At 36.1% G+C, this 22,879-nt stretch overlaps 1 protein-coding gene across 2 annotated transcripts in view; it reads left to right on the forward strand.

Moving 5' to 3' along the window:
* Positions 1 to 637: 637 nt before the first annotated feature.
* LOC116721243 (acid-sensing ion channel 1C) overlaps positions 638 to 22,879 on the forward strand; it is a 101,051-nt gene continuing 78,809 nt past the window's right edge. Inside the window, exon 1 of one of the 2 annotated variants that reach the window (XM_032564851.1) lies at positions 638 to 2,155. In XM_032564851.1, coding sequence (XP_032420742.1) covers positions 1,601 to 2,155 — 555 coding nt within the window. In that variant the 5' untranslated portion in view covers positions 638 to 1,600. The remainder of the gene's footprint in view (positions 2,156 to 22,879) is intronic. The other variant, XM_032564850.1, reaches the window with a different exon arrangement.

Consider the following 22,879-nt stretch of genomic DNA (forward strand, 5'->3'; position numbering starts at 1 on the left):
AAATACACCCATTGTTACATTTAACAGTAACCCCTGGGAAGCCATTGAATGATTTTGTTTTTGGCCCTTGGACAAATTAAATGCTTTCTCAGAACGCTGTTTTGAACTTTTAACCCCAATAAAATCCATTAGTGGCCAAGCCTCTCTAAGCACACACCACATCTCAAGAGAGATTAAGCCAAAGCATAAAGGCTTTTTGTTTATTACACTTGGAAAACAAATATAAAAATATGCTGTTATATGATCAGGTAAATACAATTGATGAAAAAATGTTTATCCATGTTTTCTAGAAAAAAAAAAACAATTTGCGAGGTTTACTCTCAAAGATGTTAAAACATGCATAATTTCTGCAATACCATTTGTTTTATGCCATGAATACTTTATCTGTCAAATTCCATTAAATAATCAACATGTGGCTTTGTTGAGAAGCAATTTTGTTGACGGACATGATTAGCGAATAATAAAAGAACGCAATGTGATGTCCAGATTGAAAGACTTCCCCCCCTTTGAACACAGACTCAAGCAAAGCAGCTATTCAGCAGTGGGATGGATCCTGACTACTAAAGAGGAAGAGGGAGAGAGAGGTAGAGAAAGGGAGACCGACAGCAAAGGCGAGAGAGAGAGAGGGAGAGAGCAAGAAATGGGGGAGTGGTGGGAGAGAGAAAGGAGGCGAGAAACAGAGTGAAAGGCTCCACACGGCAGAATATAAATCTGTATGTTAACAGGACTAAAGCTCGGGGGTCTTGAGGTGGCTTTAGTGCTGATGCTGCTCGGGGGGTGATTATAAAGCCAAGAGGTGGTCTTCTTTCTTAACTGTGGATCTGTGCAAAAAAGGAAGTGGAACCCGTGGAATCAGTGAACGCCGGTGTGTCAGGCACGGTGGTGGGCTGGTCGGAGGTCTCTGACCCCCTCATTTTCATTTCTTGGAAGAAAAGAGAAGCGCTAAGAGACACCAGAGAAAAAGGAAGGTGACAGCGAGGGACCAGTGAGCCATTTCTCTCTTTATTACTCTCATTCAGAAAACCATTGCAGCCTATTATCAATGCGATGTAGAGGCATTCTCTCCGATTGGAGGAGGAAGGGTCCCATTGACTGCTGAGGCTTAGCGCCCCTCTTTAAACGCTAGTCCTTTTCATCTCATTCCCCCCTCTCATTGCCTATATCCTTCTGTCTGCTGTTTTCTGTTCTCTTTCCTTGTCCCTTCCTTTTGACTCGACTTAGGAATCAGGAGACATTGCATTTTTAGTAGAAGTGGGTGTTTCTGTCATTGTTATTGGTGCCTCTGCAAAGGACAGCTGAGCGTGGAGAGTGAGAGACAGCTTTGGAGATAATAAAACGGCAAACTGAACGAAAAGGGGGGACCTGGCACTCCAGGAACAGCTGACAAACCAATGGCATGTGAGACGCGATGAAAAGAAAAGTGTTACAGAATCTGACAACCATTTTAAGGTAGCTGTTTACTGAAAATATTTCTCCTTCTTGGAGGAAAAAAAGAGACAGTGTGCCAAACATCACTGCTGGTCACATTTTGCTTTTCCTGTTGCTAAGCACAGTCTCTAACCTGAAGTTCGTTGTGAGTACTGAGCATCACTTTACAGCCATGAAAGGAAGCTCAGAGGAAAGCATTGAAAGTGTCAGGCCCTCGAACCTGCAAGCATTTGCCAACATATCCACCCTACATGGCATGAGTCACATATTTGCCTACGGACATATGACATTTCGTCGATTTCTTTGGACTATTTCTTTCTTGGGCTCATTAAGCTTACTGATGCTGGTCTGCATGGATCGGGTGTCGTATTATCTAGAGTATCCTCACGTCACCAAATTGGACGAAGTGGCAGCCACAAACCTCACCTTTCCTGCTATTACCTTCTGCAACCTCAATGAATTTCGTTTCTCCAAAATCACTAAAAATGACCTTTATCATGTTGGAGAGCTCCTGGCCCTCCTTAACAATAATCACCAGATCGCCAACCCACACTTGGCTGAAGCTGAGGTTCTGGCTGTGCTAAAGGAAAAGGCGAACTTCCAGAACTTCAAGCCCAAACTCTTCAATATGACAGATTTCTACAACCGAACAGGGCATGACATCGGTGACATGCTTCTGCAGTGCACCTTTCGGGGAGAGGAATGCTTCGCTGTAAATTTCACCACAGTAAGTCACCAGCTTGCAATTTGCACTGTCTCTTTTTATTTATTGTCAGAGTTGACAGTCTGTCACATTTTATTTTTGGAGACGTTTAGATTGGGTTACCAGTTTCAACTGTGCAGTTTGTTTTAAAAAGATGCCTCACTGCAGTAATTTTCTGCTCTACGATGGAGGATGTTGTAGTTAAGTTTTTGTGAATGACTTGTAAAGCTTTGTTGCAAGTGTTGGTTTTCATCTCTTAGCCATGCAATGAACAAGTGCTGCAAACTCTTGAGATAAAGATGTGTGTCCAAGGCAATGCTGCCTTTGTTTTCTCAGTGATCCGTGAAGGCAGCTCTCTGGATGACAGAAGCATTTTTGATATGTTTTGTAACTTGTCACTGCAATTCAAGAAACCTTTTTGCCCAAAGATTTTGCACTCATGTTGGAGAGGTAATTTGAGCATCTTTGGTGAAATTGATTAATTTCCTCATAAACTTGTGGAGCTAGGAATTTGTCATCCTAATCCTATCTAATCTACCAGACATTACTCGTCACTACTTTAAAATGGTTTTCAGTTGTAACTACGTAGGATTAACAGCTCATTTCTCTGGTTATATTTTATTCTAGCAATGATAAGAAAAGGTGCTATAGTGCTGAACATTTACCAAGCATTAGTCCTCACTGTCTGCTCAGTTGAGCTCTTCATTCACTGTACAACATTACTCTGGTATAAGTCTGTAAGAGTGAGGCAACATCTATTGTATTACCTGCCTAATATTATGGTCAAAGTAGCACAGGCCTTTTAGTGAGTCAATGTGAGAACTGCTGGGTATTGCTGACGATCAGGCTAGACCTTCATAAATTTTGTGATAGATTTTGCTTATTTGAGACGGACCTTTGCCCATGTTTTCCTGGTACATGAATCTGTTTCTAGTAAGGACTGTCATCAGCATACAGGGTTTCTGCTTGATATGTAACCTTTTTAGATTTGTGTAACTTCTCAACAAAACTAAAAATGACATGATTCATAATTTTCCAATAATATATTTCATTCTAAGGAGATCATTGAATTTTACTTTAGCAGTGGCTTAATGATTAGGTTGATCAATTGCAGGCTATTAGTATGTTATTTTATTGAAACAATTGCAAATTGTTAAATACATTACTGTGTGCTTGTGAACATGGTTGTTGGTGACAGACAGGCTGGTTTGAGTAACTGCTAGTGTCCTGGGATTTTCAGGCTGAACCCCCTTTATAATAATTGTGCATGATTTAAATACCACAGTCTTCATGACTATTGTTCACCATGTCAATTCTTTTGTGACCACAGTTGCATAATTTTTTTTTCTTAAGGATAATGTACCATGTTACAAAGCTCAAATAATTCTAACTAGTTTGTCAAAATGACAATGACACTAGAGAGCAACACTATACTCTAATATTATTCAGTCATTAGATTTCAATTGACTGTTGTACCTTAGGGTTGTGGTGAAGTAGTAAACTTGCATATTAGATGTACAAATGAAAGATGTGCTGCAACTTCACATTTTTTGTTGTTTTGTGTTGTTTTTATCATGCCTGTCTGTCTTATCTTTGAAGTCCAAACTTGAGAAATCAACATCTAACTTTATTTATCTCTCAAATGAGTTCATTCCACTTAAAAATATGATTGCATTTCTATGTTGCATCTTTAATCAACCGTGAAAGAAGTCTTCTGAGAAAGCTATTTTATAAGTGACTGACTACAATCTGCTGAATTGATCAAGGCGCGTCTCTTCTGAGATATTAATTTAATTCTGCTTTTTGGTTTTTATGTCTTTTTAATTTGTGTCACAAATGTTGCAAATCGGAAAGGCCTTCATTAACATGTTTGTTTCCAAGCAGCACTCAGGAGTGTCGAGACAAACAGGAATTATTCATGGGAGGATAATTGCTTGACAGAAAGTGTCAGCTGAGCTGGTGGTGGAAAAAAAGGTTGTGAAATAATTCTTCCTGTGTGTCAACTTTCTTGTTGTTTTTCAGTAGATATCTCAGTCCAGAATTATAAAATTCAGCCAGGAATCAAACTTGAACATTCTTGTTGGTACTCACTAATCATTGTGCCATATTCTTTGGATGGAGTGCAGTGGAAAACCAAAAACGTTATATGCGCTCAGTGGGCAGCGATGTGTTTGTCAGGAATCGGGTAGATTATATACCCATTTAGAAGACTATCTGATGCTGTGTCTGATGATAATCTCAAACAACTAACTGCAAGCATTTGCTGTTTGCTCACTAGGAAAATAACAGAGTTCTTAACAAGATTCAAAAATTGTGTTCTGTTCATTAGAATTATTCAAAAAAAATTATTTATTTATTTTGGGTGTTTATAAGTCCCTTTTAATTTATTAAATGAAGTTTAATAAATAAAAAGTTTTCATTCTGAATTATCTTAGCATACATTACTTTTCCCAACTTGTATTTTCAATGTCTTTTGAAGGAGTTCATGTAATGAATCAACATAAAGTTGAGCATAATTGCTAAGTGGAAGAGGAATGTTGTGTGTGACAAATACAAATCTGAAAAGTGTAGTGTGCATTTTTATTCAGCCCCTTAGCAACAAAATTTTGTTCCACATTTACAACTGCAGGATTTTTTTTTTTTTTGTTGAGTATTTCCCTACCAGTTTTGCACATGTAGGGTGCATTCTCACAGTCTTGTACTGTAGATGTCTAGTCCATTAGGTCTGAAAGTCCGGTTCATTTGGGGAGGCGTCATTGTGATTGAACTTTGGTGCAGACTTGAGCCTAAAAGTGGGACAAAATAGGGTATTGTCCCACTTCATGTGAACCAAATGCAGGGCGCATAGAAAAAAGGCAAGGAATTGTGGTTAAGCACAATCAAAATAAATGTGTGTAGCAATATTTCCAAAGTCACATACGGAGGGAGGACATTTTAAAAGCTCTGATGCATATGTGATCAAAATTTATTACACGTGCTGGTAAGTACAAGACCAATCAAGTTTTAAAGCTGTATGGTGTGGGTTTCGTCCATACAGTAAAGCAGCAGCACTACACATAAGATAAATATTAAAATATTAAAATATGCAGATTTTATTTGTAAAAACATGGAAAATGTAGTGTTGTTCCTTTTCACAGTTGTGACTTAGTTTGTGTTGATCTGTTGTATGAAATCTCAATAATGTACAGATCTGAGATTGTAACAAATTTTGAAAAGTTAGGGGAAGAAATACTTTTTCAAGGAAGAGTATCCTTTCATATTCTTCTATGTTGTCCAGACTCAATTTTTATTGGAAGTATACTAATAAACATATAATTTTTTTATTCAAATTCTTCTCACAGACATGTTGAGGGATGGATTTACAATGCAAAGGACTGTGTGAGTGATGAGCTTTGACCTTGAATAAATGGTGGAAGAATTCCATTAAGTCCTGGTTATTATTCTGCTGGGAAACAAAGCTTTTGAAATGTTTTCCATTATAATGGATGGGAGGCCAAGGTGAGACTGTCACCCTGCATTTCAAATGCTATTAGCTACTTTTCTGTCTTTTGTGGTTTTTCTCAGACAAATAATATCAGTTTAGTGGATATGAGCTGGGTTTGTTATTCCCAATTTAAAAACAAAACAACAAGATAACTTATTTCTCTATCGCCCGCTGAATTTTTTGTGAATCTGGAATTATATTTTTACCTTGTTGGTTCACAAGAAATATTATTTATCCACACAGGATGCAAGACAAATTATCCTGAGTTGCCAGAGCGACATCTCTGGCATTAATAGTAATGCTGACGAGTCTGTTGCTTTGTGAGAAAACAGTTGCTATGCACTTGATTCTTGTTTTTAAACTTTGTAGTGGCATAATCAAATACATTTCATGTGATAAAATAAATTTCACATTTTGAATTGATTTACTAAATTACTTTTGCTTTTGATAATATTCTTCATTACTGAGATGTACCTGGTATTAATGTTTTTTTTAATTTTTTTATTAAAGTTTTGTTAAGATGAACAAAGAATATCTGCACAAGATTTGTTTGGATACTTTGGCAAATCCATGGCTGCAGTATTATAAATTGGTTAATTCCAAATTCATGCTTTAGAACCAGTGCAAATGTGGTTGTTAGAAAAAAGCGCTATTAATAGATAAATAGATCTCCATCCCAGAATGTTTAGAAACGAACCTTTTTAGAGCACTAACAAACCAATGCAAAGGTTTTTTAAGCAAAGGAAAGAGCAGAACATATTTGTACTTCATGTTATGGATTGTTGTAAACATTTATTAGAAATGTTGTCATTTGGGATATGATTTACACTTTTTCTTTTTAAAGCCTTTCCTTTTCCTCTTTTTTGTGAAAGAAGAAAGTATTTTTCAGCTGTGAAGAAGATTGAAATAGAGCTAACTCTGCTTTAATTTAAAGTTTCCATAATTTGAAGTGAAAATAGATGGTTGTAAGAAATGACCTTCATCCAGAGGGATTTATTGAGTTGCAGGGACTCTTGAAAACCCACATTTAACATTATGCAAATGACACCTGAGTTGATAACAGACCGCAGCCTATGATCAGGAGGTTGATTATCATAATCTGATGGTGTGGTAGCTCTCTTTCTCTTTAGTCTTGATACACCCTGGCAAGTTCTTCTTGGATACATCTCTGCTCACTCTAGCAGAGATTGTAAAATCAGTATTCATCATCACATTTTTGCTGAAGCACTGTATTTAAGATGAGAGTCATCTTTCATCTTTATTCCCTGATGACAGCATGGTGCCAAGAGGATAAAACATGGTTACAGCTGAGACTCAGACTGTCTGACCTATGGATCTACAGATAGATGAATAAAGTTTTTTAGGAAGAGGGTTAGAAATTTGAGAAAACAAATTCTTAAAATGTATAATAACTCAGCCAGAGAGGGTGTTTGTCAGACACTGATGTCACAAATGGTGTTTAACAGCTTTACTTTGGTCATTGATAACTCAACTAAGGCAGCTAAAATACTTTCATAGTTTCTTTGTTAGTAAATTGGGTTGTTTCATTCACGGGAATCTGTGACAGCTGAAACTGCAAAGAAACATCTCAGTGATCCAAATGTGTCTGTAAATTTCCACAATAATGAGCAAGATAATATTTTTACAGAATCTTTTTTTATTATTTGTTCAAATCCAGAAGCGTCCTGTTTGGGTGTCCTTCCTCAAGCTTCTCGCAATAGTCTGCTGAAATTTAAATCTAACAGACCTTGAATAACTGAGTCAGGTTTGTAGGTTGCCTTACTTTCATACACCTTTTCTGCCCACATATTTTCAATGGAACTCATATTAAAGCTTTGTAATGAAAAGTATTTACATTAACTTTGCTGTCCTTAAGCCACTTTCTAACTAATTTGAAGATTTTTGGTTCATTTGGTTCATTGTTAAATTGGCATTGGTCAGGATGTAAATAATGTCAAAAATGTTGCTTTAATATTTCCAAATAATGTTTTTGTCATCATTATTCCATCTATTTTGTTCAGTCCACCATTGCCTCCTATAGCAACACATACACACTGCATGATTCTTGCACTGTTGTGCCTCACAACTGAAATTGTGTTTTCAGGTTTCCACTTTTTACCTCCATTATGGTCATAAGACCAATTTAAGTTTATTCAGCCCATGAGACATGTCTTAAGAAGAAAAGTAAACACAGACAGATGTGTGTAAATAATCTTGAGGATATGCAGAGGTAAAGCTTCATTACAGACAGACAATCATGGGAAACTTTTTTGGGGGAAAAGTGCCCATAGATGATCAAATGAATAAAGACTAGAAAGTGCAAAGGCACTGACTTACAATAAACAAAAGCAAACAATCCATCTGTTCTGCATAAATCCATTTAGACAGCAAAGAATTTACCACAACAAGAAGCAGACGTTCCACATGTAAAACTATCAGCTCCAGTCACTGATGCATCATCCTGCTGATTTGTTAAACATATTTGAAGGCTGATTCTTGGAACATATCTAAAATTGCTGTTCAGCTGTCTGGAACAAGTATTCTTTAAATCTACATCATTAACGCATCAAATTTCAGAAGAATATCCTAAATATGCTCAGTGCCACTGGAGCAGCAGAGACAGATTCAGTATGTGAACATTGTGAAGGTAGGGAAGAGGAAAGAAAGAAATGACACACTCAACTGAGTAATGTTTCATGTGTTTGTGAAGAGCTGGTGAGACACTGATAGAGCAAAAAACAAAACACCCTAAGATCAAAGAAGCACAGGAAGAGCGAAAAAAAAACAAACATGAAAATATCAACAGATCTGGTAATAACAGATCAGTTGTATACCAAAGAAATGTTTAATCTGGTGATCAATGATTTTGTGTAGGGTTTAGTCTGGATTTATAAGTTGTATTGATTTTTAGAAGTTGTCATGACAAATTTACTTTCAATACTTACAAGGAATTCTTTGAGTCAGCATGTAGTACTGATTTAATTGGCAAGTACAAACATCAATCACAAGTAAATGATCAAACATAGACTGCAAAATATGGTCACTGTAGAAATATGTTAGCAGGAAATATGTACATTTTGTCCAACATTAATTTATATGAAGGTTGATTGTAGTGATGTCTAAGTTTCTTGAATTAACCAATAATAGAGTACATTTGTAGCTTATTTAGAACTGAAGCAGCCAGAGGAGCCACATTGAGATGTGGTCTAACCAGTTTCATAAATGTAGTTGATTAATCAATTGTCCCTCTTTGAAACCTGTTTATTTTTTGTTTTACATTTTTACATTTAAGTTTTTTGCTTAATGTTAGCATGACATAAAGACTGGAGATAGAGATGAATAAAATCTCAGTATTTAGGCGAGAAAGGCTCTGTCACTAAAGCAAATGTATTTTCTCATTTAGTGGCTGCATTTTAGCATCAAACCAGATCTAAAAATAAATGTATAGCACCTCTGAATAAATACCATCTCTGATGACAGACAAAAACCCATCACTACATTAGGGATCATCTTCCATTTCACTTAGGAGAAATGTTTAGCTCACAAATTTGGAGTTAGGTACAAAAAAGTAGAGATATAGCAATCTCTATATGTTATTGTGCACAAATGAAGCACACAATATATGCTGTTTTAGCTAACAATAATTATATATGTATTTTATATGTTTCTTCTAGTATAAGAGCTAGACTGGTAGTTAGATGCTTTCATTTCCGGTGTTTATCCTTCAAGGCAGTACATGTCCCATTCTTCATTCTGCCCTGGGGAGTGCTTCTGTCCTCTCCATTAAAAGTCACAGACTCTCATTGAAAGGTGTAAAGGATCAATGGTTGGTTGTTTTTTGCACATGGATACCAACAAAAATGAATCAGTCAATGCAACAACCCACCAAGACATCATTACATCAGTGAGCGGAACTGAATTACAGCAATCTATAGATGTCTGTGACCCCAGGTTGAACCATGCTGGGAAAGTACTACATCACTCCTACATGAGCTGAGTTAAGAAGAAAGAATTTCTTTAAAAATCAACTTTGCCATAATTGTTGAACATCTTTGATGTTGAGCAATTTACCTTGTTCAGCATGAGGGTATAAAACCAATATCCACTTAGTTATCAAATGTACACATCAGAACAATTTAGGTAAATGCACCTGTGATTTCTGCACTCTGATCAGAAAGAGATTGTCAACATGTGTTTATGAGGAAAGGATTTCTATACGCTGCTGGAGGAGAGAATATAAGAGTTTAATTTCCCTCTTACATTTTCAAACAGTTAAACAGCATACCCAGCGGACTGCCTTCCTGCAGAGCAAGATCTATAACAAAGGTTTCTTCTACTTTAGATCTCCTGTAAAAAAAATAAATAAATAAAACTAAAGAATTCCAATTCAGTTGGCATATTTTTAGTACCTATGCTAAGAAAACTAAACTTTTTTAAAACAACCTCTTTGGTTAATGAAATGAGTTTCTCCCTGGAGTCTCAGAACATGTGTTGTAAATCAACATACTTTTTACAATATTTATATTAGAAAATGCATAAATCTATATATATATATGAAAATTAAAAGAAATCAAGTGGCATCAGACTTATACAGTGCTTTATTAGGACACTCAAAGATGTTTTACATGAAATCTGTCATTTCTTTTTACATTCGCACACTGATGATGGCAAGCTACTGGATTGTAGACATAGCTGAGTATTGCATTCTCATGTAGGCTATTTGGCTCCCTACACTGTGATCCACAGTATCTCTTACAGAACCCTTTTCAATCCATCATCCAACAAATTAAAAGTATGTCACGACTACAAATCTGAAAAGATATGGCCATTCAGCTGCTAGACTAATAGGACAGGTAAAGATGGCCTTAATCAGAGAAGCAGTCAAGACGTATGGTCGTGGAAGAGTCAGCGTTATCCACTCAACAAATCTGGCCTTGTTTGATGATATTCATATGTAATTTTGTAGTTCTCTAAACGCCATCCAGAAGAGACAGTAAACATGTAGAAGAAAATCCTCTGGTTAAATGAGACCAGAATTAAACCTTTTCAGTTGCATAAAAATTTGTGTGTGGAAAAAAACTGAACACTACAGATCACCCTGAAAACACTGTTCCCTTTTGTGCAATATCACTGTGGTACTATCATGCAATGGGGTGGGAAAAAAAACATCACTAAAGCTAAATAAAGAACAACACTGGTGGAAAATCTGTTCACTATTTAGCAGGACCACCACCCAAAACATCCAGTGAGATTTACATTGGAATGGTGTAGATCCAAGTCGCACCATGTGTGTCCCAGTCAAAGTAAAGACTTGAGTCAATTTAAAAATCAATGGTTAGAATTTAGAATTGATGTTCATCAGTGAAAAAATTAATTTCTCTAGATGAACAAAGTTGTTGAAAACATACTCATGAAGATTTGCAAGTGTCTGCATCAAAAGATGATTGACTTATGAAATTATAAACTAATTGTGACACACTTTTTAAATTTTAATTTGAAACAGTATGTAAACCATCCATTTTTTCCATGCAAATCACAATTATGTGCTACTTTGTGCTGGTCTACCACATACAATCCTAATTAAATACATTTTGAGGCTCTAATGTGACAATATGTAAAAAAGTTTAAATTATATGGACACTTGGCACTGTATTCACTGGAAATTTTATTTGTTATTGATTTTAGGAGAGAAAACAACAATTTAATTTCTAAGTTCTAGACTAGTGATGATCACACTATGAGACACTTAATTCAAGTTACATATTGTTCTTCTATATGCGTAGAGTAGTGAAGAGCATGACTCATTTAGTGTGAATGAGCCTATGGATGTTTTGATTTCATGGTTTGTGGGAACTAACACAAACCAATATCCATAAATAAAATAACATAATGTTGTTTTTCAGTAAAGGTTATTCATACTGAAATCAAAGAATAGCTTGCCACAATGCATTGTATGCCTCAACAAAAGGTTGATAGGAGATTATGCGATTATGTTTTTGCTTCAAAACAAGAACTTCTATATGTTTGGTGTTGCTTGGACACAGTGAGCAGTGTGCACCTCGTGTTTGCATGATTGCGTTTTCCATTAACGTGTAACCAACAGAATGAGGCAGGACAAATGAATATGCCTCTGCGTAAATTGATTCTGCCTCCTACATGTTCAGACTGTTCATTAATTCTTATCAAATTTTACCCAGAGGTTAAAACCAGTCTGCACCTTTAGCTCCTAACATTTTAGTTCATCAGACCACTAATCACATAGACACATTGTTGGAGAAATCGTTACATCTGTCATTACCTTGATTTTAACCTGTGATGCACTACTATGAATAGTGCTTTGGTTTGTTACTCATTTACATTCATGGCTGATGTAGTTTATCTTGTTTTAGAGTGGATTATCGTGCATGAGATCCATCTTGTCAACATGTTTCTATGTATTGAACTCTCAGAAAGTATCTCAGATTCTTGAAGATAAATGTTGCCACTCTTAGATCCAGTAAGCATATTACGTGCTAAAAATACATTCTCCTAAATATATTGTTTTGGAAAAGGTTTTTTTCTGCTGTTCTTTAGCATTGAAATAGAGTAGCCTAGAGCACCCTCTTGCTCCTAATTAAATTAATCACAGAGGCAGAGATTGCTATGTGCCTCTAAGCTCCCCTTTTCCTCCATTAAATGCAATTTTTTGGAACATTTTAAGCTTTTGTCTCTTAAATATGGTAATAATATTGTTTTATTTGTAACAACCATGACCTACACTATTAAGTTTCAAAGCACTGATTTGTGGTTAATCCTAAATCCCAATATATCCTATTTTACAAAGGTTTAACTGGGTGGCACCACTGTTCAAAATCTTCTTATTTCTGCAGTGCATGTGCTACATGTTGTATCACAATTCATTTTTTCATTCCTTAAGCTGAAATGTTGAATAAGACTTGGTGGGTCAGTAGCCTTTAAACACCGCAGTGTTTGCAGAAATCCAATCATAGACTGCCACAGACAGAAATAGATACACCATCACAAATAGGCTCTGCAGAGAGTTTATTTCAATACATTGGGTTACAGGCGGTGCTTGGAGAACATGGTGCATTTACAGATACAAAGCTGTTAGATAATGTGAATGCTTGCTGTCAGCAGCCAGACAGAAGGTCTCACCTCTGCTGTGGGAGTAACTAACTACTCCATCATGCCTTAGCCTTCTTTCCATCCATCTGTGCTGATATGTGAGTCTTTAGGTTTTGTACTGGTTTAATTTTAAGCGCATGTTAGAACTTTAGATAGTAAATATAGCCTGATTTACTTAGCAATGTTAGCATCCCACACTTAAATCTTCTTTCACAGCATTTAATGCTTTAACACAAGAGAATGCAACACAGTCTACATTTTCTTAATTTGGACTTTGAAGACAGCGAAGAAAAGGGTGCAAAAATAACATTTTCATGTTTGGAGAACAAAAGACTCATTTTAATATGGTTTGCGTAATCTATTTCAATGGAAGTTGCTACAGGTGATGCAGCCCTTTGAGTTTCTATAGTTACAGTGAAACAAGTGTGACTAATTCAGCTAAGTTGTTTGGTTAGAATATTTTAGTCTTTGTGGATATAAAAATATAAAATTAATTTCTAGGCATGAGCTTCTTACAAAGCCAATATAAAAAAGGTATATTGGCTTTCAAAATATTCGAAACCGCTACGATTTTTACACTTCCTACATTTTAATATCTTGTCAGAGAAAATGCTGGAGAGGCTAAAGTTTTTTCCAGAGCTTTCTGGATCATAGTAGATCATAGCACTCAACACCCCTCACCTATTGCTATAAACTGCCAGGCAGCTGGCTGAAGGAAGGTTTTTCCTAACAGAATATGAAAAAAAAAATTGTTAAACTAAAGAATGCAGTCAGTTACTGTTATGAAGCCAATGCTGTTTGAAAACTACTATTACAAGCTAGTTATTAGAAAAAACCCACTGACTAAAAAAGTGCTACTCTAAGAGCAGAACAGATAAAAGCAGAATAAAATATTGTGTGGAATACAATCTTTGCAGAACAGTTTTAAAATAATACTCTTATGGTATCATGGTGATTGAATTAAATGATGACATAAAACATTGTGTGTCATTCAAACATCTTGAATCCATAGGTCTTTGGTTTAATCGCTGGCTACAATTTTCACAAATTATGAATGTAATCTCATGCAACTATTCAAATCTGTTGCTGCCAAGGTTATTTTTGATGGCTTATTGCATGAACAGACTTATTTACTTGTGATTTTATTTTCTGTTTTTTTTTTATATTGGAAACACCACAATTGCAAAATTCTGTTGGTTTTTTTTGACATTAGCAGAATATAGATAAAGATTTGCACACATTTGTAATGGAAATGCAGCTACTGACACTTTAAATACTTTAGTAGATCCAACAGACCTTCTGAGTTGGGTTTTGTTCTGGCTTTTTTGCTGAATGTTTTGCACACAGATTATTTATCTTTGCATTTTTACCTCGTGTAGCTCATCCTGTGACTTTATCAGATTTAAAATGTCATTCTTCTCCAAGTATTGGTTTATACACAAGAAGCCTTTTTCTACCTTGGGCCTGTCTGTTGCCATGGCGTTCTTCTATGAAGCATGATCATCTTGTCACAAATTTCATTACTCCATATTTAGAACAATTGCCAAAGTTTTTTAACCAGCTTTATAGGTACAACATCCTCCTTTGCACAGCTATATTTTTCTAACATGGGGTAAACATCCTTCATGCATATTTGTTTTCCAAACTTAGTTCTGCCAGTGAACTAATGGAAGTTGCTACAGGTGATGCAGCCCTTTGAGTTTCTAACTATAGAAACTATAGTTAGTTTCTATAGAAACTAACTATAATTATTAACTGAATAATTAATTCAGTTAATTATTCAGTGAAGAATTAACTGAATTCACAGTTAATTCTTTGTCACAAAACCATTGAAGTTGTTTACTGTATATTCATTGTACTCTAAATAAAGAATGGGTAATCTTTAAAGCCCAAAATCAATATCAAGTGCACATGATGGAAAGGAAAGGATACTTTTAATTGTAACCACATGCTGATTGTTGCATTAAATTCCATTTTTAGAAATATTATGCATTTTTGCTATAGTCAGAATTGTGGACCTGTGGAATTAAATCATGTTTTTATTGAATCACGATCAGAAAAAACTAAACCTGCAAGTGTTTTGGTTCATTTTGTTTTTTTGAGGGGCTCTTTCCCCTGGTTCAGCATGGAGTCTAAAATGTCAAGTGTGTGTTCTGGATCATACCCTGCAGGTGTGCTAAATTGACTGTTATCATAGATATACAAATGTCACCTGAAGTGACTTAATAATGGTTTATTTTCAAAATTACAAAGGCTCCTGTGGGTTCAGTTTTAAGCCACCATGCCACCTGTAGATTTTAATGGAATGGAGGCAAAAGTCAACATCACGCTCTTCCAGTGCACTGCTGGATCCCTGAAAAGCTTCAACATTGTTGTGAATGCTTTCTCAGCCTGGACTTGTGCCATTAAGTGAGCACCACCTGAAATGTCCAATGTCTGCACCAACACAATGCTAGATTTCAACAATGGCTTTGTGCAGTAAATTAGGGGCAAAGCTACAAACAAGTGAACTCGATGGGAAGACACTGTCAGAGCTGCAGATGTGCAAAAGATGGTGAGACAAATCAGACCGTTGGCACAGTGCTGAATTCTCACAATGCATTGTTATCTGTAATTGTAATGACCTTACCTGAAATGTGTGGTTCTGATACATGTGAGGAGGAGTGGTGACTCATCTAGTTAGCATTTTCTGTAACTGCGCTTATCTCAAAGTGTCTAGAGAACAGTTCGTACTTACCTGTCCCCTGTCTCTGCCTCTGCATTTCTGGATTAACATAGTTGTGCTGCAGCTGATTCAAACTTTGCCCAGGAAAGTGCAACCCACAACTGAGAATATTTTGATTGGAAAATTGCACATTCTATGAATTGCCCTATGAAAAAGTATTTTGCACATTTCTTCTGGTTTTCATTTTGAGCCCAGATTTTATACTAAACTTTGGTAAGTGGAAAATGCATGTCTCTCAAATTTCTTGCTTTAGTCTTGCAGTTAATTGAGGACTTCACATTTTGTTTGAGCATATGTCTGACTTTATAATCTTGGTAAACTCCTGAGTTTCATGCAGATTTCTAAATGGATGTCATTCTTGTCCTTTGTTATTGTTGAATCATGAACGCCGACCTTTGTTGAGGCTGGTACGGCACAAATGCCTAGATATTGTACTTTCTTCTTTTCTACCCTCTTAGATGAGTTGTTAATGTTCTCTTTGATTAATTTTGGCAAATTGGTCACTTCTGAGAAGTTCTTCACATTGTCTAAATTTGTGTAGAAACTTGCATTTTATAAACTTCCATTTTGCTATCGTCTTAAATGTCTGTAGGTATTTTTTTAGCATTGGATCCAATTGACCCTGTTCAGCTCTTTTGTCTGTACATGCCTCTGGCTTAAAAAGCTTTGGTTTAAAAAAATATCCTGCCATAAAAGAGCAATTACTTCAGTGATTATTATGTGCATCTGAATACAGTAATTGCAAAAATAATGTGGTGCTGCACTTCCAACACTTAGTTTGCATTTAATGAAAGCAGCAGTCTCATGGTTCATGTACCTAGAAAAGCTAAGGAAATCTCTCTTTCTGCCTTTCTTAGTTTTTTCTTCCACCTCCATGTTACTCTCAGACTCTCATATCTGATCATAAAATCTATCAGTATTCTCTGTATGATAGCCACAGGGGAACATTCCTTTTTGAAGACAATTTACTCTGAACACTTAAAACAGTAATTGCTATTAAGAAACGGCTGCTTTGGTGGATGTACTAGCTCTCTTGATGACTGGTTTAAGGCTATATGTTCCCCAGATGTACTTTTCTGATGTTGCTGCAGATGTCAAGGTTCTTTCAACCCCTTTTAGTTGTTTACACACTCATGTCATTTGAAAACAGTAAGATCTGGTGAGGCTCATACCGAGCTTTTGTTGTATAGACTCATTAGAGTCTCGATACAGTGGAAGCAATGCCGTAGGAAATGTGTTTCTCTTCAGTGGATCGTGGGAAGACTCTCTTCAGACAAGTCAATGTCTCGCTCACTCTGCTTAGTCAGGCCAAACACACCCGGGGCAGATCACTCTCTGCCTGCATATAAATTAAAGAAGATAGCCTTGTCCATGCTTTATTATCTGACCTGCTACAGAGTGCTGTCTCAAATTCCTCACTGAGAGGCTGGCTGATTTCACAGAGGCTAATGACATAAGCGTCAACATCATTCGCTTGCCTCAAGCTGAGGAGAAATAATGACCACCATCATGAATTTATAGGTAGTGCAGCAAACAAATGCTTGTGTGTTTTTTTTTGACAAGCTTTTATTACACCTTTGTTTATCCAACTAACAAGGAAATGCATGTGTGTGCCTCTTTGTGAAGACTAAAGAAAATGTGAGTTCACTGATTCGTTGGGTTTTGCCATTAGCTTGTTTTCCAACTAGGAATGTCTGTTATTATTGTCTTCAAGAAACTTGTTTAATGTGTTTAAGCAGCATCCAGATAATTTGGTTTAACTGCATCTACCTTAGTCCTGCAATTTTTTATCACAAACTGCTTGCATGTATCCATTTAAGACCATAATTTCCTGATACATTCAGTCAGTGTTACACACTATCAAATTAAGTCAAATTTTATCCTGCCTGAATTCAAAACATCAAATTAAGTTGTAGTTCAATAATACTCTGGTTAAAAATGACAAACTAGCCTTACGGGTATTTGTATAGTTAGCTAGTATCACACCAGTTCTAATGTTATCAAAACTACCAACACTAATTTACAGTAATGATAATTGACCTCATGTCGTATTGTATAGCTTGCGTGAATGTGCTGTCAGTTTGAAATCCATTTGATAATTAGTGTTACTTGTATGATAAGGTTAAAGTAGCTGTTTCTTAGGCTGAGCTTTTTTCTGACTTATAATGAATGTTGTATTTAGAAGTTTTCTGTGGTTGATGCAAATGCTTTTAAGCATTTAGTTACATTTAAATTACATTTGGTAGTGATCACATTTCAGACGTATTCTTTCATGACTCAAGAGAACAGGATATAAACATTTCTAAAGGCTCCCACATACTCAGGGCAAACTGTGCATATCGTGAACCGTGCTGTTTCCATGCACATCTCACTGACAGTTGAGATTTCATAGTTGAGAGTACAGATTTCCTACATGGAGAAGAGGAATACAATACGCTGGTGAAGGACATGAAGATGATGGGGGAGTGAAGTATGCTTGAGTATGTGGGAGCCTTAACTGATGAAATTAAAGCACTTTGGTATTTCAAGTCACAGTTCCTGAAGAGCTATGGAGTTGCATGTGTGACTTTGGTATAATAAATATACACTAATATGAGAGCTCCAAGTATAAGAAAATGAGTACTGTAAGTTTTGTAAAATTTGTTTGCTAAAATTTGTTTCTTCTTTTTCTTGTGAACCCGGCTTTGTGCGTAGTCGTTTTCTTGTGAGCTAGATTCATCATTTTGCACATAGTAGCTGAATACTTTCAGTCTTGACTGGTTAATTTTTTTCTCTTACAAAATCACAAAATCATCATGCTACTTCCATTGCGACTAAATTCCAAAAGCGAGAAATGGTTAAATTTTTTCTTACGTTAAACATTACATTTTACCGTTTGAAATGTTCTGACAGACTGAAGTCTTATAGAGTATTTTGTAGATTATGCTTGATCTGACTGAGGCCTTTATAGTTAAACAAATTCCTCTTCTACTGACTTACTGATCACTGAAAAGGCACCCTGGAGATGACTCATACATGTGCAATATGTTTTTTGGGATTTGTTACTCAGACTGTGAGGTGCGATGACATAATACCTTAAGTGACTAATGCATAAAATTATATCAGAATACTGAACTGTGTTTCAACGAGACAACTTTCTCTCGATTGGAACATTTTGCATTACAGCAAATGTGTTACTCTTTAGTCTTTGCTTAGTTCAGTAACGTGTTTTGCTTCCCTGATTTTGCAAAAGCACTATTTATAGTTGTTTTATGACTCTGAATGGGTTAGCAAAAATACATTTTTATCAATTCAAACCCTTTCTTATGTCTGTGCTTGGCTTGCTAATCTAAATTGCTAGTGGAGACGCTAATACAAGAGGTTTAAAATGTAGAATAGAAAATCAGCCTTAGCTGTTTCATTATCCTAATGAACTCATTATGGGTCTGATAATTGTCCTCAGTTGGCACCACTGATTGGGAGCTGTTGGCAAGCAATATTTCACCATGAGTTTGTTTTCAGTTTCTGGGTGTTTGCACTTCCTGTGTTTGTTTGTTCATTCACCAAGCTATCTGTGAACCTTTCTTTTTAGCATCTGACCATAGATGTTGTAATTGTAGTTTCATTAAAGCTGTTTGATCATCTTCTTTTCCATTTTTATTGTTAAAAGAATGGTAATTATAAGATGATTGCAACAAGGAAAAACAAATTGTGATCAGATTACCTGATAAATTGGATATCTCATGTTCAATTTGGAAACAAAAGTTGTGGTGATGATTCAAAATGGGGATTTTAAAGACATTTTACCGAGGAAGAGATTAACTGGAAATTTAAAGACAGTTTTACAGTTGTAATAAGAGAAATGTACAGACTCTCCTGTTAGCTGAAGGGAATAAATTGAGTTGCCAGTAGATACAGCCTTTAAAGATCCCCTTTTCTCAGCATTACCCTCTGGCATGCATCTCTTTTAAAAGCTGTTCTCAAACCTGTTTTCTAAAGATTGTCTGGGGAAAAGTTCAAACAAACCACAGCTACTTCTAATTTTCCATGTTGAGGTCCACTTTCATTCAGGCCTGTCAAACTATCCTCATGAAAAAGGTTTTTCTGAAATATTAAGCTTTCAGAGTCAATGTGGAAAAATAAGTCACAAGAAAAAAAAATCTTATCCATCCACCCGTAATCCCTGCCCGCACTAGCACATGGGAACACAGAGACACACAGAAATACCAACCATCCTCTCATCTCTAAAGGCATCTAGAGAAACTGATTAACCTAACAGTCATGCTTGTGGACTGTGAGAGGAAGCCAGAGAACCGGAGAGAACCCACACAGGCACTGGGAGTACATGCAAACTTCACATAAAAAAGTCCCAGGCCAGGATTCATAAAAAGCTTTAAAACATTTTTTTAATCAAAACAGAAGCATAATTTCACTACAAGTTTCAGAAAATTCAACCATCAGATAACTTTTATTAGTAGGAAAAGAATATGTTCAAAAATATGTCAGGATGCCTTACTTTGGGTCAAAGAACAAAGTGTGCAAAGAGTGAAGGGTCTTTATTTCAAGTTTTACAATCTGTCTAGATTTTTCAGATGTCTGGTGTTCTATGCTCTTTTTGCATGAGGAGCTTTTCTATGGAGACGTCCTCTTTGTTGTGGCAAAACGCATCTGCATTTTTTTTTTACAGCCGACCAATGCACAGTATTACCAGTATTAGTCTCAGTAGAGGTTTGGAAACTTTTTATAATGGTAGACCAAAAACTTTGTTGGCATGTCTATAGCATCTGATGGTTGTTATGGAGACGTGGAGACACCCAGCTTGCCACTCTTTGAAGCTCTTTAATGTTTGGAGATTTATTTTTTATCTACCTTATTGTCTTGCTCTTTGTTTGGTAGCAAGACAAATGGAGTCTCAGCTGGCTTTGTGGCTCAAAGAAATGTTTCTGTAATATTTCATACACCCCAGGGTAACAGAAGGTCATGTGTTAATCCATTAGACATTCTTAGAAACTTCATCTTTATTTAAACATTGCATTACTTTGAAAGTGTTGTAAGGGCATTACTAGTGATGTTTTGAACAATTATTTGTAAGGATGATTTTTTAAATCTGTTATATTTGTTATCTGTTAGTTAATTATACATTTTAATTGTAATGATATATTATTTATAAATTATGTTAGAGTAAAATAATTTTAAAATCAAATTGAAACATCAAGTTTCCTCCTGTAAGTTTTGTTCAGTTTCTTCCTCCAGCACTTGGTGATAGTCCCACATGCTACAGGCTTGTTCTGGCACAAATGAGCTTGGCTTGTAGCAGCGGGTGAGAAATGCTCCTTCAGCCAGCAGGATAACATTCTCCTCCCATTCAGTCTCGCCAAACTGCCTCCTGCCAAGAGTCCCCACTGCATAGCCACCTGGTCTTATGTTGTAAGTCTAATCCAAGACGGAGACCCATCCATAAGGCAGCCAGGTTTCCTTATGAAGTACTGTAGTCATACAGTCAGACCTTCACAAGAACCTTGGCAAGAATCTGCATGAATAAACAGGCATCAAAGCCAAGACCTTAGCTAATCTTCTTTAGTTAGGTGTGATTGAATTATAGGATTGATTGGGCAAAAACTATCTTGTTGACTTTTAATGACTTCTCTCCTGGCACATTACTGCCACAGGGCTCTTAGAAAATTAAGTGATATGTATAATTCTAGATTTAACATTTAAAGAGTCCAATTGTCAAATCTAGATAGGAAAGTACTCTGTTACCACATCATCCATCTACAGTTCTCAGTAGAAGCTGGTGCTTTGCAGGGACCCACACATTTAGTTATTTGGTATGAGAGAGATTGAGTCTGACCTTTTTCAATAGAAAATTCCCTTGGAGCAGTAGCGAGGGACCAAATTTAAGTCTTCAATCTTGTAGATGCAAACTCTGACATTCAGGGCTCTTCTGTTTATCTCATTGATTCAGCAAACGTCAAGCACCAAAGCGATGCTGTGCAGCTCTGAGTTCTCTTCCCTCTTTCCCCCCCTGCCTGCCATTTTTTACCTCTTTTTCAAGACTTGTGTATGGTGAATACTAATTGTATGTGATATTTAAAGAACTGTAACATTTGCTTAAATCAAACAGTCATTCCCCATACAATGTTGCCTTCATCAGCAGCATGTTAAAGCTATGCTGTTGATTAGTGTCTAATTCACCTATTATCTTAAATGAGAATGCAGTAAATTTGTCATATACTCAGGGGTGAGGAGGTTGGTCTCAGGCTGCATTAAAATGTAGTTTATTCACGAAAAACTGAGTAAGTTGTTAAGTTTATTAAACTTTTCTCTAAGCTACGACTTAAAGAAGGGAAAACCATATATTATCTTACAGCTAGGCTAATTGATGCTGTTCTCACTCCACCAGAAAAAGCACAAATACATGACAGAAAACATCTCTTTATGGAGAAAATGTTCAGATTTACAATATTACAGCTTATAGGCTAAAAATGATGACCAGCAGTTAGTGAGGAGTTTAATCTCTGAAAAAGAGGGTAATGTGACAGCAGGAAAAGGTTAGTTGTCACTTTAAAACAAGGAGATAGTGTCAAAGTGATTTGTGTCAGGGAAAATGTTCTACAGAGCAATAAAATGTACTTGAACTTAACCGCAAATTAATGCATTTTCTGTGATTCATTTTTGACTGATTTGCTGGTGTCATTTCTTAATGTAAGGCAACCTTTCAGTCTTGGCATTGTATCAACCTGTCTGTATTAGCCATAGAATAAGAGGACTAAGCTGTTCTCACCACTGGATCTGATCAGGGACATTGATTGATGGACTATTTTAACTGCTGCACAGACTCTGGCTGTTTGCTTTGCCACTACATATGATGTGGACTTAGTGTGTGAAATGTTGACTAGTTTCACAAAAGTGGACCATTAGATTAGTAGAGCCCCTACCAGCCCCCTGCCTACTCCACACACAGTGAATCCTAATCACGCTGTTTTAGTCTTGAAGTACTCCCACTGCTATAGTTGTTAAATACAATATATTTCATATTTATCAATATTCCAGCATCACTGTTTGTAATGTTATTATTGCAAATAATTACTTAGATCGCAATAAATACTAGATATTTAAGTAATTGCTATGTCCTCAGAGTCACTAAGACAGTAAAATGTTTGGTAATGCATGTTGCTTAATGCAGCAGAAAATGTCCTTGGAAAACTTCAACTAGATTGTTTCTTTGACACCACGGCTAACACAGTGAGATGCAACTTTTTACAAAATCCTTGTCATTCAGGATGGAAATAACTTATAAAAATTTTTTCCAGAATTTGGATGGATTACTCATTATATAAGGTCCATGTTTGTACATCTGAAGCAGAAAGACATACTGCTGTTTAGTTATTTGTCTATTGCAAGATTCACCAACAATATCACATACTGCATATCT

The sequence above is a fragment of the Xiphophorus hellerii genome, chromosome 6 (genome assembly GCF_003331165.1).
Source record: "Xiphophorus hellerii strain 12219 chromosome 6, Xiphophorus_hellerii-4.1, whole genome shotgun sequence".
NCBI classification, from domain to species: Eukaryota; Metazoa; Chordata; class Actinopteri; order Cyprinodontiformes; family Poeciliidae; genus Xiphophorus; species Xiphophorus hellerii.